Source organism: Phyllobates terribilis, unplaced genomic scaffold, assembly GCF_046119375.1.
Source record: "Phyllobates terribilis strain yellow unplaced genomic scaffold, ASM4611937v1 Scaffold_327__1_contigs__length_2127877, whole genome shotgun sequence".
In the NCBI taxonomy this organism is placed as follows: Eukaryota; Metazoa; Chordata; class Amphibia; order Anura; family Dendrobatidae; genus Phyllobates; species Phyllobates terribilis.
In genome coordinates, this window is record NW_027363087.1 from 1,175,925 (window position 1) to 1,190,492 (window position 14,568).

At 42.6% G+C, this 14,568-nt stretch overlaps 1 protein-coding gene across 1 annotated transcript in view; it reads right to left on the minus strand.

The window, feature by feature from the left end:
* LOC141221658 (protein ELYS-like) overlaps positions 1–14,568 on the minus strand; it is a 106,104-nt gene that overhangs the window by 54,563 nt on the left and 36,973 nt on the right. Inside the window, exons 14-19 of the mRNA XM_073666555.1 lie at positions 13,089–13,229; positions 12,346–12,450; positions 10,499–10,592; positions 9,454–9,571; positions 5,880–5,936; positions 5,465–5,611 (exon numbers count right to left, since the gene is read on the minus strand). Of these exons, the coding sequence (XP_073522656.1) occupies positions 5,465–5,611; positions 5,880–5,936; positions 9,454–9,571; positions 10,499–10,592; positions 12,346–12,450; positions 13,089–13,229 (662 nt within the window). The remainder of the gene's footprint in view (positions 1–5,464; positions 5,612–5,879; positions 5,937–9,453; positions 9,572–10,498; positions 10,593–12,345; positions 12,451–13,088; positions 13,230–14,568) is intronic.

Below are 14,568 nucleotides of genomic sequence, written 5' to 3' on the forward strand. Positions count from 1 at the left end.
CTAGAAGTGGAAAAAAGATCTGTTATTCTTTCTTAAAGGGAACCTATCACCTCCAAAAAACATATTTCTCTGCAAAATGAGTGGTAATAATGGCCCTCTGCAGACTGACTGGCTGCTCTGCAGAGCGTCAACTGCAGGGACAGTGATTCCAGTCACGCTCACTGTATGGACTAGCAGCTCCCTGCACCATCCTATGGAAGAGGGAAAAGGAAAAAAAGCTAGAATAAAACTTAACCCTTTCAGGGCATGGTGATTTTTTTATTTTTGCAGTCATTTTTTTTACCTTTCGCCATCAAAAAATGTATGAGGGCTTATTTTTTACAGGACAAATTTTAATTTTGAATAGTGCCATTCATTTTACCACACAATATACTGAATAATGGTAAAACAAGCTTCAAGTGGGTTCAAATGGAGGAAAAAAAATGCATCCCAATCCTCCATTATTGGATTTTATTTTTTTTGAGGGTGTTCATTTGGCGGTTGACGGCAGTCCGATTACAGTGATACCAAACATGCAGCAATTTCTCTATATTTAACTAGAGACTTTGAGAACATGTTTCATGTGTAACTGGACACAATGGTTGCAGTGAGGAATAAATATGGTTTTTTTCTCATTTTGGCTCTGTTGCGATGATATTAGCAATGTATTTTGCACCTAACAAGTTAACAATTGTTAAGTGCAAGGGGGTGTTCTTGTTTCCACAGGGGGTTGTGCACTTTTCCTCCAATCATAAGCAGGCAGCAACAAAGCATATAAAGAACACCCCCACCATAGCTTAGAGCAGGTTTCTCAGTGTGCGATGTACCTCTTCTAGCCTAACCTCCTGCATGAGTGGCAGTGTGCAGGGAGGGGCAGTACAGCGGAGTTTAAAGGGAATCTGCCACCCCCTGGGAGATAGCAGACCTCTAATATGGCCATACAGGGGATAGAAAACGTGCTTTTATAAAAACACATATCTCTGCAATCAGACCTCTACTATGGGCCATACAGGTAGTATAGAGTTACTTTTCTATAACTTGCATGCCCATAGTAGAGGTCTGATATCACCGGGGGGGTGACAGATTCCCATCAGACCTCTACTATGGGCCATACAGGTAGTATGGAGTTACTTTTCTATAACCTGCATGCCCATAGTAGAGGTCTGATATCACCGGGGGGGGTGACAGATTTCCCATCAGACCTCTACTATGGGCCATACAGGTAGTATAGAGTTACTTTTCTATAACCTGCATGCCCATAGTAGAGGTCTGATATCACCGGGGGGGTGACCGGTTCCCATCAGACCTCTACTATGGGCCATACAGGTAGGTATAGAGTTACATTTCTATCACCTGTATGCCCATAGTAGAGGTCTGATATCACCGGGGGGGGTGACAGGTTCCCATCAGACCTCTACTATGGGCCATAGAGGTAGTATAGAGTTACTTTTCTATCACCTGCATGCCCATAGTAGAGGTCTGATATCACCGGGGGGGGGGGGGGGGGGGGGGTGACAGGTTCCCATCAGACCTCTACTATGGGCCATACAGGTAGTATAGATTTACTTTTCTATACCCTGTATGGCCATAGTAGAGGTCAGATATCTCCCAGGGGGGGACAGATTCCCATCAGACCTCTACTATGGGCCATACAGGTAGTATAGAGTTACTTTTCTATCACCTGCATGCCCATAGTAGAGGTCTGATATCACCGGGGGGGGGTGACCGGTTCCCTTTAAATGTGTCCCATAAACCCTTCTGTCAGCTCTTTTCTAATCACTGATCGCACTGCAGACATAAACGGGATTACATCCTACTCACTGACAAACCTGCTCTACGCTATGGTGGGGCGTGTTTGCTATGTTGCTGCCGGCTTATGGATTGGTCAGCATCATACAGGTGTAAGAACCATACGTCACCAGTGACATCTCTGTGATAACTCATTAGGGGTAAAATTTAAGAAAAAAAAAAAAAAAGGAGGAAAAAAACACAAAACAAACATTTTATACTGCTCTGCAACCATTATTATATCCAGTTGAACATGGAAAATTTGGTGACCGGTCCTCTAAGTGGTCTTAGAAAGCAAAACATTATTTTGTGTTGCCATTTTCCTAGACTCTTGTGTGCTATCCTGACATTTTTATTGAAACCAATTTTGTGTACATATAATGCACGGTTTGCTTATTAATTACTTTTTTCCAGGTTGGTGAGGTGACCCAAAAAATTGAAATTCTAGCTTTTTTTTTTTATGGAGTTCACTAATGGGTTAATTCGTTACGTATTTTAATGGACTGTACTTTTATGAATGCAGCAACAACAAATGTTTTTGTTCCTTTATTTTTAAACTGAGGAAAAGGGGGCGATTTTAATTTATTCAACTTTTAAAAACTTTTTATTCACATTTTTGTGAAACCGGTGATCGTTTATAGCACATACAGTAATGCAGTATATACAGTGGGGAAAAAGTATTTAGTCACCAATTGTGCAAGTTCTCCCACTTAATAAGATGAGAGGCCTGTAACTGACATCATAGGTCGACCTCAACTACGAGAGACAAAATGAGAAAACAAATCCTGAAAATCACATTGTCTGATTTGGAAAGATTTTTTTTTTTCACATTTTGGTGGAAAATAAGTATTTGTCAATTACAAACAAGCAAGATTTCTGGCTCTCACAGACCTGTAACTTCTTCTTTAAGAGGCTCCTCTGTCCTCCACTCATTACCTGTAGTACTGGCTCCTGTTTGAACTTGCTATCATTATAAAAGACACCTGTCCATAACCTCAAACAGTCACACTCCAAACTTCACTACGGTGAAGACGAAAGAGCTGGCGAAGGACACCAGAAACAAAATTGTAGCCCTGCACTAGGCTGGGAAGACTGAATCTGCAATAGGCAAGCAGCTTGGTGTGAAGAAATCAACTGTGGGAGCAATAATCAGAAAATGGAACACATACAAAGACCACGGATATTCTCCCTCCATCTGGGGCTCCACACAAGATCTCACCCCATGGGGTTAAAATAATCTCCAGAATGGTGAGCAAAAATCCCAGAACCACACGGGGGGACCTAGTGAATGACCTGCAGATAGCTGGGACCAACTTTACAGGCTACCATCAGTAACACACTACGCCACCAGGGACTCAGATCCTGAAGTGCCAGACGTGTCCCTCTGCATAAGCCATTACATGTCCGGGCCCGTCTGAAGTTTGCTAGAGAGCATTTGGATGATCCAGAAGAGTATTGGGAGAATGTCATATGGTCATCTGAAACCAAAGTAGAACTGTTTGGTAGAAGCACAACTCAGCGTGTTTGGAGGAGAAAGAATGTGGAGTTGCATCCAAAGAACACCATACCTACTGTGAAGCATGGGGGTTGCAACGTCATGCTTTGGGGCTGTTTCTCTGCCAAGGGACCAGGGCGACTGATCCGTGTACAAGAAAGAATGAATGGGGCCAAGTATCATGAGATTTTGAGTGAAAACCTCCTTCCATCAGCAAGGGCATTGAAGATGAAACGTGGCTGGGTCTTTCAGCATGACCATGATACTAAGCACACCGCCAGGGCAAAGAAGAAGTTTCTTCGTAAGAAGCATTTTTAAAGGTCCTGGAGTGGCCTAGCCAGTCTCCAGATCTAAACTCTATAGAAAATCTTTGGAGGGAGTTGAAAGTCCGTGTTGCCCAGTGACAGCCCCAAAACATCACTGCTCTAGAGGAGATCTGCATGGAGGAAAGGGCCAACATACCAGCAACAGTGTGTGCCAACCTTGTGAAGACTTACAGAAAACGTTTGACCTCTGTCATTGCCAACAAAGGATATATAACAAAGTATTGAGATGAACTTTTTTTATTGACCAAATATTTATTTTCCACCAAAATTTAAAAAAAAAATCTTTCCAAATCAGACAATGTGATTTTCAGGATTTGCTTTCTCATTTTGTCTCTCATAGTTGAGGTCTACCTATGATGACAATTACAGGCCTCTCGCATCTTTTTAAGTGGGAGAACTTGCACAATTGGTGGCTGACTAAATACTTTTTTTCCCCACTGTAGTTGAGATCGTGGTATTAAGAGGACAATGACAGAATCTTCAGCATACCACCGGCTGTCATAGTAACTAATCGGTCCCCACCAGATTGGCAGCAGTGTTTAAATTGGTAACCATCGCAACGGAAACTTCTCTCCGGCAGCGGCTGTTAGAGACTGATGTCAGCTATGTCTTACAGCCAGCATTAGCCAAGTGTGGAAGACGCTCAGCTCCTAAGTCCCCTCCACACATGCGGACCCCTTCCTAGGATGTGAATTCATGTCCTAATTCTGGGAAATTAACTTTTTTTCATCCCTTTCTCCAGTAAGCTTTCCAGACATGATTCCATAGCCACTTACCTGCAGATTACCACTATATATGCAGATAAATAGCATATTTTTTTTGGAGGTGACAGGTTACCTTAAAGATGTGCAGAAGCCGGCAGCTCAGAGAAATGAGTAATAAAATCCTTAAAAGCAGTTGTCTGGGACTTTGCTAGTGACGGATTATCGTTACGATAGGTCATCAATATCTGAATGCTGGGGGTGTGACATTTAACTCCCCCCCACCAATCAGATGCTTTAAGTGTCAGCTGTGGAGCTGCACAGCGCCATCAACTGTAAAGTGGCCACAACCTGGTACTACACATTTGCCGCCTGTACAGTACACGGAAGAGACTACTGTGCAGTTGTCGGACTGTGTAATTCCGCTTCACAACTGAGTACGTCTGGCTGCCACTGGCAACTGGAAGAGCTGATAAGTGGGGGTGTGGAGAGTCTCACCCCCAATGATTGGAAACTGGTGACCTATCCTAAAGATTGTGAATCAATATTAAAGTCCCAAACCCTTTAACATACATAACATCAATTATAGACTATATATACATAGACACACACTGTATATTCAATTGCCGCAGCACCTTGAGCAATGACGATGCTGTAGTTCCCAGCGGGTGACAGGTTGATGTGGACACAAGACAAGAATCGCAGACGTCTGCTCTGACAAAATAGTAAAGGCTGCAGTCAATACGCTGCGGATTTGCTGCGGCAGTCATGTGAAACAACAATGTCACCTGCCAGGAATAGCAGCGCCTATCTCGCTTGACTGCCAACCGTTGCGGAAGACTAATATACATTACTTTTCATTTCTAGGGGGAATGGAGTTAAGGGTTTGTCGGTAGTGGACAACCCCTGTAAATGAAGTGTGTATCTGAAGTAAAATGGTATGGATTGTGTGGAAGGACAAAACTCTAAATTCCCCGTTTTCTATTAGAGCCAGATCAGCTACATATCAGCATTTCTGAAGGGGTTTCTTCTTTATAAAGCAAAGTGAAAAGGTATTTTTACTGAACCGGTTGAGTTCAGTAGAATTACCAGGATGATATTACCAGCCCAGATATCTACACAACCTTAAGGGTACTATAATAATTAAAAATACAAGTAAACAGTAAAAACAATACCTGATAATCATTGTGATCCAGAAGCCAAAAGCCTTGAGTAAGTTTTATTAGACCACAAGGGATGGAAAAAGCTGCGGGAAATGATTCTATGGAAGAATCCGGCTTATCTGAGAACGAGTACATGACATCCAACAAAAAATAGACCATCTGGTATACAAGTGGTTAAGGTTATTTGCAATACATAGTCTTGTAAATAATTATAAATGTTTTGCACAAAACTATATGTTTTGGTTTAGACAAGAGAACTCTAGCTTAATTTGTGAAAGAAATTGGTGAACTTTTGGCCCACAGTGTTGCACTTTAAGCCAGGCCTTTTCCACTAAACCATACGCCTTTGTCTGGCATAAATCACAAATATGGTGGAAATCATGAGACCTTTTTGTTTTAGGTCATCTGGTAAACGGAAAAAGGATACAATTGTGTGTTTGTTTATTTCATCTGTATCTTCTAGTAGATACACGTCTAGAAGTGCCTGCAACACACAGTGTTAAAGATCAGTTAGCAAGAACGAAAAAAGTTAAAAAGGGGTATTCCCATCTCAAAGATCAAGCAGTAGTTATAATATTAGCAAATACCTCCAATTAAAAATTAAGTATAGTTCTTCAGATTCACTATGTCGCTTACCTCATGTGCATCCATGGATAATACCACTAGCAACTAACTCACTATATGATTTATCATAACCATAGATACCCAAGTTACTGGAATGACAACTGACAACGTGCAGGGATGGTCAGCTGTAAGAGACAGCAGCCATCGTGATTCAGCGCAGTGACAGGACCTCGCAGCGGCGTACATGAACAGCAGTTTGCGGGAATGCACTACCCTAAGTGCCGTACATATATGGCAGATGTTGTGAAGGGGTAAATAATACCATATCGTATATCATTCTTCTTCCGAGTTAAGTTGTATGACTATCATATTTTCTGTGCATGATTATAGGGGCAGCCATCCGATATGATGCTCCATTTCTAATCGGGGATAAATGTTCCTCTTTGGGAATGAAAGTTCCACGTTGGTGTGGGTCCCAACACCCAGACACCAACCGATTAGCAAGTCATCACCCATACTGCAAATAAGTGATAAAGGGGCTGTCCGGTTAAAACTAGTTGAGAGAGATGCTTTAGGGAGATAAAAAGTAGCATAGGACTATTATGAAGAAATTGAACATTTGTAAGTTTCAGCTTTACTTTTTTTTTAAATTTTTCATACTACTATATTGAAAGAATAAGAAAAAAAATCAAAAAAGATGTTCAACATACCATATAAAGTACTGAAAAATGGGAAGACAACAGCAATGTGACCCAGTATATTCAATGAGAAAGGGATTTTACAGTAAGAAAAATGCAATTTTCACAATTCTATAATTGCGAGTTACAGGACCGTGAGCATCCCAGAGAACGCCCAATGGTTGGGGAAAAACAACAAATAACAAACCGCATACCAGACTGCAGCACCATATATCACAAGTTGGCAGAAGCCATAGTGTAAATCTTGTAAAATTTTACAAAAGGTGTGGACAGAGGCCAGATAGCAGCCAACCAGACTGCCCAGGAGGCTCCGACCAACCTTGTGGAATCAGCAGTAATCTTGAACAGTGGAGATTTACCCTTGGTCTTGTTAGCTTGCACAATAGTGAAACTGATCAATATGGGAATGGTTGTCTTGGAGGTTGACCAGCCTAGTGTGACCCATCAGGGATCACAAAAAGAGAATTGGATCTCTGGAAGATTTCCATAAGAAAGATAGGCCCTAATGGCTCTGACCATATCTAGACAGAGGGAAAACACTCACAGGGACCAGCAGGAGGATAGGCACAAGGAGGGGAGAACAATGTTATCATTAATGGGGAATGACTTGATCAACTTTTGGAAAACAATGTAGCACAGAGAACAAGAACAGCTTGTCCTGATAGGGAACAAAATAAGAGAGCCCCGCAGGAAAGGGAAGTGTGCTCAGGCACGCTATCAATGGAGGTTATTGCCACAAGAAATCACACCTTTTGTAAAGAAATACGAGACACGCCACAGAAGCATGACATCAACTTGCTGCCACTTTTTAGAGTCCTGAACTTTTATCTGAGGGATACTGAATGAGAGAAGAGCAAGGTAGTGGCTCTAGACACTAGCTACCTGGGCTTCAACAGAGGGAGGTATAGAAAATTTGACAACTAATTACTCTGCAAGGAGAAAATTACCTCAAACCTCCTAGAGGAAGGCACGAGTCAGTCCGTACTGCCATTCTTTGGTAAGAGCATCACCAAGTCTTCATGGTTGGAAAAGAGAATGGTTGCCGGACTTGACGGAAGGAAACTACTTTTTGGGAAGGAGAGGAGGACACTACTTACTTGACTTCGAGGGTGGCCCTCATTGCCCAGCAAAGGTCATGCAATGCAGAGGCTAGCTTAGTATTCTGCTCAGACTCAGAATCACTCAGAGGTAACCCCTGGAGAATCAGACTGGGCAGGGGCAGACGCAATCTCATCCGCGGTGGCACTGTCCGAGGAATGCCAGAGGATGTGTGGGAAGAAATCCTATGTCTTGTGAAAGCATCTGTGCATAGGGAAGTATGCGCCTCAATTTCTATGTGAGACAGGGCAGAATTACTCGACTTAGGAAAGAAAACATTGACACGCAAGTTGGGCTAGCAAGCGATCTAGAGAAATCAACTGTGGACTGGGAGAGGGTGGCCAGGTTACTTTGAGCCAAAGTCAAAGATCTGGCACATGCTGCTCAGTTCTTTAGGGGAATCTAAGGGGTTGTGAGTAGGCGAAGCGTTAAGGCAGCCTCACTGACCACATGATAAACATTTGTCACAGAGCAAACAAACAAAATAGGTGACCAGTGCAACAGGGGGAAAGCTTCCTAAAATAAGTTCTCCCTTGGAAAAGAACATGGCACATAGAAAAAAATTAAATAGGACCAGGACGAGGCCTAAAAGTACCAGGGAGAGGTTCAAGAGCCGTAAAATCACAGAACTGCGTCCCAAAATTATGTTGGCAGCAGAAAGGTGGCTGGAGCTGTAGAAAGGAGGTGTAGACGAACAGGAAGAACAGATGGAGGCAAAGGAGAAGCCCAGGACTGAAAGCCAGTAAAAAAAAAAAGTGACCGTCCCACAAACAGCGTGAAAAGTGCCCATTGACAACAAAAAGTCAAGCCTCAGATTATCCCGAGCAGGGAGAGCGAGATAAAATAGTTTTATGATATAGCACTACAAATTAGATTTTGAAAATTAGGAAATAAAAAGGAGACAATCCCCAAACAAACCCAGGAGGAAGCCCCTAAGGCAGAGGTTTGGAGGAGCAATTCAGTAGGCAACAGTGCGATTTGGGGGAGGGTGGGTTATAATACTCATCCTTCCAATTTTTTTTGGAAGTCCACAGGCTAAACCCTTCAGGAACCTCTACGGATTAGGGGCTCAATAGCACTCCACTGCAGCATCAGCCTTGGTGGATCGATGACCGGCGGAGATGGATGAGGAATAAAAGTTATTTCATTGAGTTGCTGGACAACCTTCTGTTGCCCGCTAAGCATTAGGAACTTTACATCAACTTCAGAGGCAGACATTTGAAATAGTAGCGATATATCCAATAACTTTTGTTAAAGCTACCGGATAAAGTATAAAGGTCTAAAACTGCAATGGAAAAATGTTCCAGCTTCTAACATCCAAGAATTTATTGAAGTAATCGATAAAAAGATGGTATGAAAATGTTTTCAAACGCTTAAAGAGGACCACACACCAGAACCTTTACTGATCATAATGAAGAGTCCACAGCAGAAACAGATCAGATACTTTCCATGCTGTTTTACACTGAACATGCATTTCAATGAGGTTCAGTTGTAAGTTCCACTTCAGCACCCAATTAGCATTAACACTTTGGAAGAGAAAGAACTTGGCCTGTGATGTATAGTTAAATGGGTTTGAAGTGATTGGAACAGTACTAAACAGTTATGGCATAAACATAAGATTGCCTTATTGGTTTTTCTTACATGCAAGGTAGCAGGTGGATATTTGCCTGAGCCACCGTCTCTCTTCCATAAATGCTCAACTCTTTCTCCAAGCCGAGAAATCAGGTTATCGATCATCAAGGTAGAATTCCATTTACCTCTGTAACATAGGAAACATAAAAAGTGTTACCTTTATACCCCTAAAAGCAATAAAAAAAATGTTGCGCAATATTATTAATCAGTTTGTATAACTCCTTAAAGGCAAGGGTCACGTTTGGCCTTCAGAACAATTTTTTAATTTTGTAATCTCTGCCTTCCGAAAATGTCTGAGAAGTTTTATTCATCTGTTATCATGGCCATATACATTTACAAATTTAAAATGTTTTCTTATATTTAATTAAATGTTACTTTTTTTCTCCCCCTTAACAGTCTCAGATTTGGATGTTGTCAATAAGTATTCAGCCCAGGGTCATTTATATACGGTCAGACCTGGACACTCCAGCGCTTCTAGAACCTTGTAATTGTGGCTTTCCAGCAGCACAAAGTAACATGTAGGTCGGACAGCAATTAACAGCCTCTGATCTATACAGAAGAACCTAATCCAATCCGGTCCCAATGATGGCATTTACACCAAAAGCTCTCTGCTCCAACTAAAACGTGTGCACTTTCATGCGGCAGCAATGGGGTGATGGAGAAGGATGAATGTGTTACCTAGCATGCAATTTTTGGGGAATAAATCCAATAAAAGGAGCAAGACTCTTTCCTTTAGATTTTTCAATTTTGTGTCAAGGGAAAAAAAAAAAAAAACACCATCAGCAAAGGGCTTATTCAGACGTCTAAGCACAGACGCTAATGCACAGACTGGCTGCGGGTCTCCAGACCCAAGCGTGACAGCTTCATGTATTTCTATGAGCCGGTCACTCTCGAGTCTGGAGAGCAGTGGCCAGAATGTGCATTGCAGTTCCATCTCAGACAGTTTTTATGGACGTCTGAATGAGCTCCAATAGGGATTTCTGACAAACTGACTAGAAAAAGTGGTAGGGAACTGAAGTCCGTATTACAGAAAACAGAGCAACATTTTCACTACCTAGACAAATGCTCCAACTTTTTCCGACGCTCAGCATAGTAGTGCTGAACCAGTTGATAATTGTAGTATGGCCTGGTCAACTGCACGGCTCCATCTGACCGAATGAACAAGGAAAAAAAAGGGAGAATAAACACAAGTATATAGCAAAATGAAAAACAAAAAGTACATTCATTTTGTTTTGGTCAAGAAAATCGTGACAATTGCAGCAAAACATTTATTAGTTAAGGGGGTTGTTCGGTCACAACAAATTTGATGACCTATCCAACAAGGCCATTGGCTAATTAAAAAAAATAATTCTTGCTCTAGATCAAAAGTGCATAATCTGTGGCCCAGGATACCCTTCTGTGTGCCCTCAACCATGTGCTTGGTCATATGTATTTTATATGTCATGGAGAAGACCAGCGAGGCATAGCACTGAAAGGGAAGGTAATTATGGTGTGCTGTGGGGTCATTTCTGGGGGAGCCGTATTGTGGCAGAATGTGCGAATCCTGATTCCTGTAGCACAGAAAGGAGTAGATCAGATGAAGAAATGTCACATGCGTGAATGGCCCTTATATGCATTGTAGATGATGGGAGAAGGGAAACACTCGACTGTTTCAGTGTCCTACACACAGTACAGACAAAAAGTTTGGACACACCTTCTCATTGAAAGATTTTTCTGTATTTTCATGACTATGAAAATTGTCCATTCACACTGAAGGCATCAACAGGACAATGACCCCAAACACATCTCCAGGCTGTGTAAGGGCTATTTGACCAAGAAGGAGAGTGATGGGGTGCTACGCCAGATGACCTGGCCTCCACATTCACCAGACCTGAACCCAATCGAGATGGTTTGGGGTGAGCTGGACTGCAGAGTGAAGGCAAAAGGACCAACAAGTGCTAAGCATCTCTGGGAACTCCTTCAAGATTGTTGGAAGACCATTTCCGGTGACTACCTCTTGAAGCTCATCAAGAGAATGTCAAGAGTGTGCAAAGCAGTCATCAAAGCAAAAGGTGGCTACTTTGAAGAACCTAGAATATAAGACATATTTTCAGTTGTTTCACACTTTTTTGTTAAGTATATAATTCCACATGTGTTAATTCATAGTTTTGATGCCTTCAGTGTGAATGTACAATTTTCATAGTCATGAAAATACAGAAAAATCTTTAAATGAGAAGGTGTGTCCAAACTTTTGGTCTGTACTGTATACTACAATGTATAGAGCTGAATGCATGGTCTCTTACTTTCTGGTCAGCAAACCAATTAGAATGGTACCTCTATTTTCCTCACGAGTGGGAGCTCTATAAATTGATCCAGCAACTAGTTGTTATTTATGGCACATACTTTCAATATAAAGTAAATGTCTCAGAAGGTAAGTCTTTAGTACTATTGCAGGCCATGGAGTTGGTTCGATCAGACCATGTTGTTCTCGGACCCAAAAAGGCTGTGCATTGGAGATGTTTTCTGCCCTGAAGGTTTATGCCGGGGTCCCACTAGCTTATGGCATCAGAAATGCTAATGAGTGTGGGCTCCTGCTCTGCTGGGAGCGTTAGCTGAGTGTCAGTGCCCGGATTCTCTCGCATGAGGGGATCGCAGCACAGCTGGAGAGGGGACGGAGAAAGTCATTTCTCCATCTCCTGTTGCCGGCGGGAATCGCACTGCACTCGGGTGATATCCAAGTGCAGTGTGATGTTTCACACGCACCCATAGACTTATATGGGCGCGTACAATCCAATTCTCGGGTACAATCGTTTTCGCATGAGAAAATAATCGCAGATGTGAGCTACACCATAGGGTAACATTGGGGTGAGTGCAATCTGATTTTTTTATTGGATTGAACAGCAAGTGGGAGCAAGCCCTTACCTGGGTTATCTGGCAGAAGACCACAACGACAAAACCAAAGGACTACAGAGGCATAGTGACTTAAGAGCTTGGTCACTGAAAGCTTATTGGTTAAGTTAACTAATCCTAATGAAGGAAAATAGGAAATGTTTAAGTCAAATAATGTAGGAAACACGTTAAAATATTTTGCTGTATTTGATACACATTACTTATTTGATGATACTGCCTAGGGCAAAAATCCGCTGACAAATGAAAACTGCATTAGACTGGGTAGAAGCCAAGAAGAATAATTGTCAACTTGATTTCCTTAACTTCTAGGTACTAGAAAAACTCAATGAAATGCACCCCATGGTGAGGGAAAGGGTCTATGTAGAAAAAGTTACGTTTTTGTAGGGTTCTTAGCATTTTGTCCTAATCACAAACTAATTCAAATGTTGATACTGATTGAGAAACCTGCTGACATGGAAGAAGTTTGGATCTGAAAGGATGGTGGCAGCTCAGCACTTGTAGCACTTCAGCTGTGACTGCCCGGCCTCTGACTCCACTTGCAAATCCAGCAACAGACACTCACTGCTGAGTGGTCACTGCTCTCAAAACCGAACAAATTCCCATTTGTTTCATCCGTCGATAGTTTTTATAAGTTTTAGATTTCGTAATGATAGGCAAACTTAAAATTCTAGCTTGTTTATATTATTATAATTAGAGTTGTTATGAAAAAACAAAGAAAAACAAAACACAGATGCGTTAGGTAGACCTTTGTGTACCTTGTTTTGTAAGCTCTTTGGCCTCTTTCCTAAAACAGTTCAAGACAATTGTAAGGTTACTGAGGCGGAGCTGACAGTGGTGTAGAGACTGGAGTGTCTGAGAATCAATGAAATGGCATGAACCATCAAAAAGCTGAGCACCTGCGGGAGAGAGAACACGTTAGCTGATGATCGGCCTTATGAATGTTTACCATAGAAGGCTTATTCCAGTTCTGCACTACGATCACACACGGGCTTAGTTTGATACAATAGAAATATCACAGCTTTGTCATATGTGCTCAGTGTGAACCTGCTTTCATCTGTGAAGAGCACAGGGCGCCAGTGGCCACTTTGCTAATCCTGGTGTTCTGTGGCAAATGCCAAGCGTCCTGCACGGTGTTGGGCTGTGAGCACAACCCCCATCTGTGCATGTCGGGCCCTCATACCACCCTCATGGAGTTGGTTTCTGACCGTTTGTGCAGACACATGCACATTTGTGGCCTGCTGGAGGTCATTTTGCAGGGCTCTGGCAGTGCTCCTCCTGTTCCTTCTTGCACAAAGGCGGAGGTAGCGGTCTTGCTGCTGGGTTGTTGCCCTCCTACGGCTCCCTCCACGTCTCCTGGTGTACTGACCTGTCTCCTGGTAGCGCCTCCAGCCTCTGGCCACTACGCTGACAGACACAGCAAACCTTCTTGCCACAGCTCGTATTGATGTGCCATCCTGGATGAGCTGCACTACCTGAGCAACTTCTGTGGGTTATAGAGTACGTCTCATGCTACAATGAGTGTGAAAGCACAACCAACATTCAAAAGTGACCAAAACATCAGCCAGAAAGCATTGGTACTGAGATGTGGTCTGTGGTCCCCACCTGCAGAACCACTCCTTTATTGAGTGTGTCTTGATAATTGGCAATAATTTCCATCTATTGTCTATTCCATTTGCACAACAGCATGTGAAATTGATTGTCAGTGTGGCTTCATAAGTGGACAGTTTAATTTCACAGAAGTTTGATTTACTTGGCGTTATATTCTGTTCTTTAAGTGTTCCCTTTATTTTTTTGAGAAGTGTGTGTGTGTGTGTGTGTGTGCGCGTGTGTGTGTGAGAGTGAGAGTGTGTGTGAGAGTGAGAGTGAGAGCGTGTGTGAGAGTGAGAGCGTGTGTGAGAGTGAGAGCGTGTGTGAGAGTGAGAGCGTGTGTGAGAGTGAGAGCGTGTGTGAGAGTGAGAGTGTGTGTGAGAGTGAGAGTGTGTGTGAGAGTGAGAGTGTGTGTGAGAGTGAGAGTGTGTGTGAGAGTGAGAGTGTGTGTGAGAGTGAGAGTGTGTGTGAGAGTGAGAGTGTGTGTGAGAGTGAGAGTGTGTGTGAGAGTGAGAGTGTGTGTGAGAGTGAGAGTGTGTGTGAGAGTGAGAGTGTGTGTGAGAGTGTGTGTGTATGTGTGTACATACACACATACACATGCTGTGCTCCCCATCAACCTGCTCAGAGCACAGCAGGGATATCATCAAG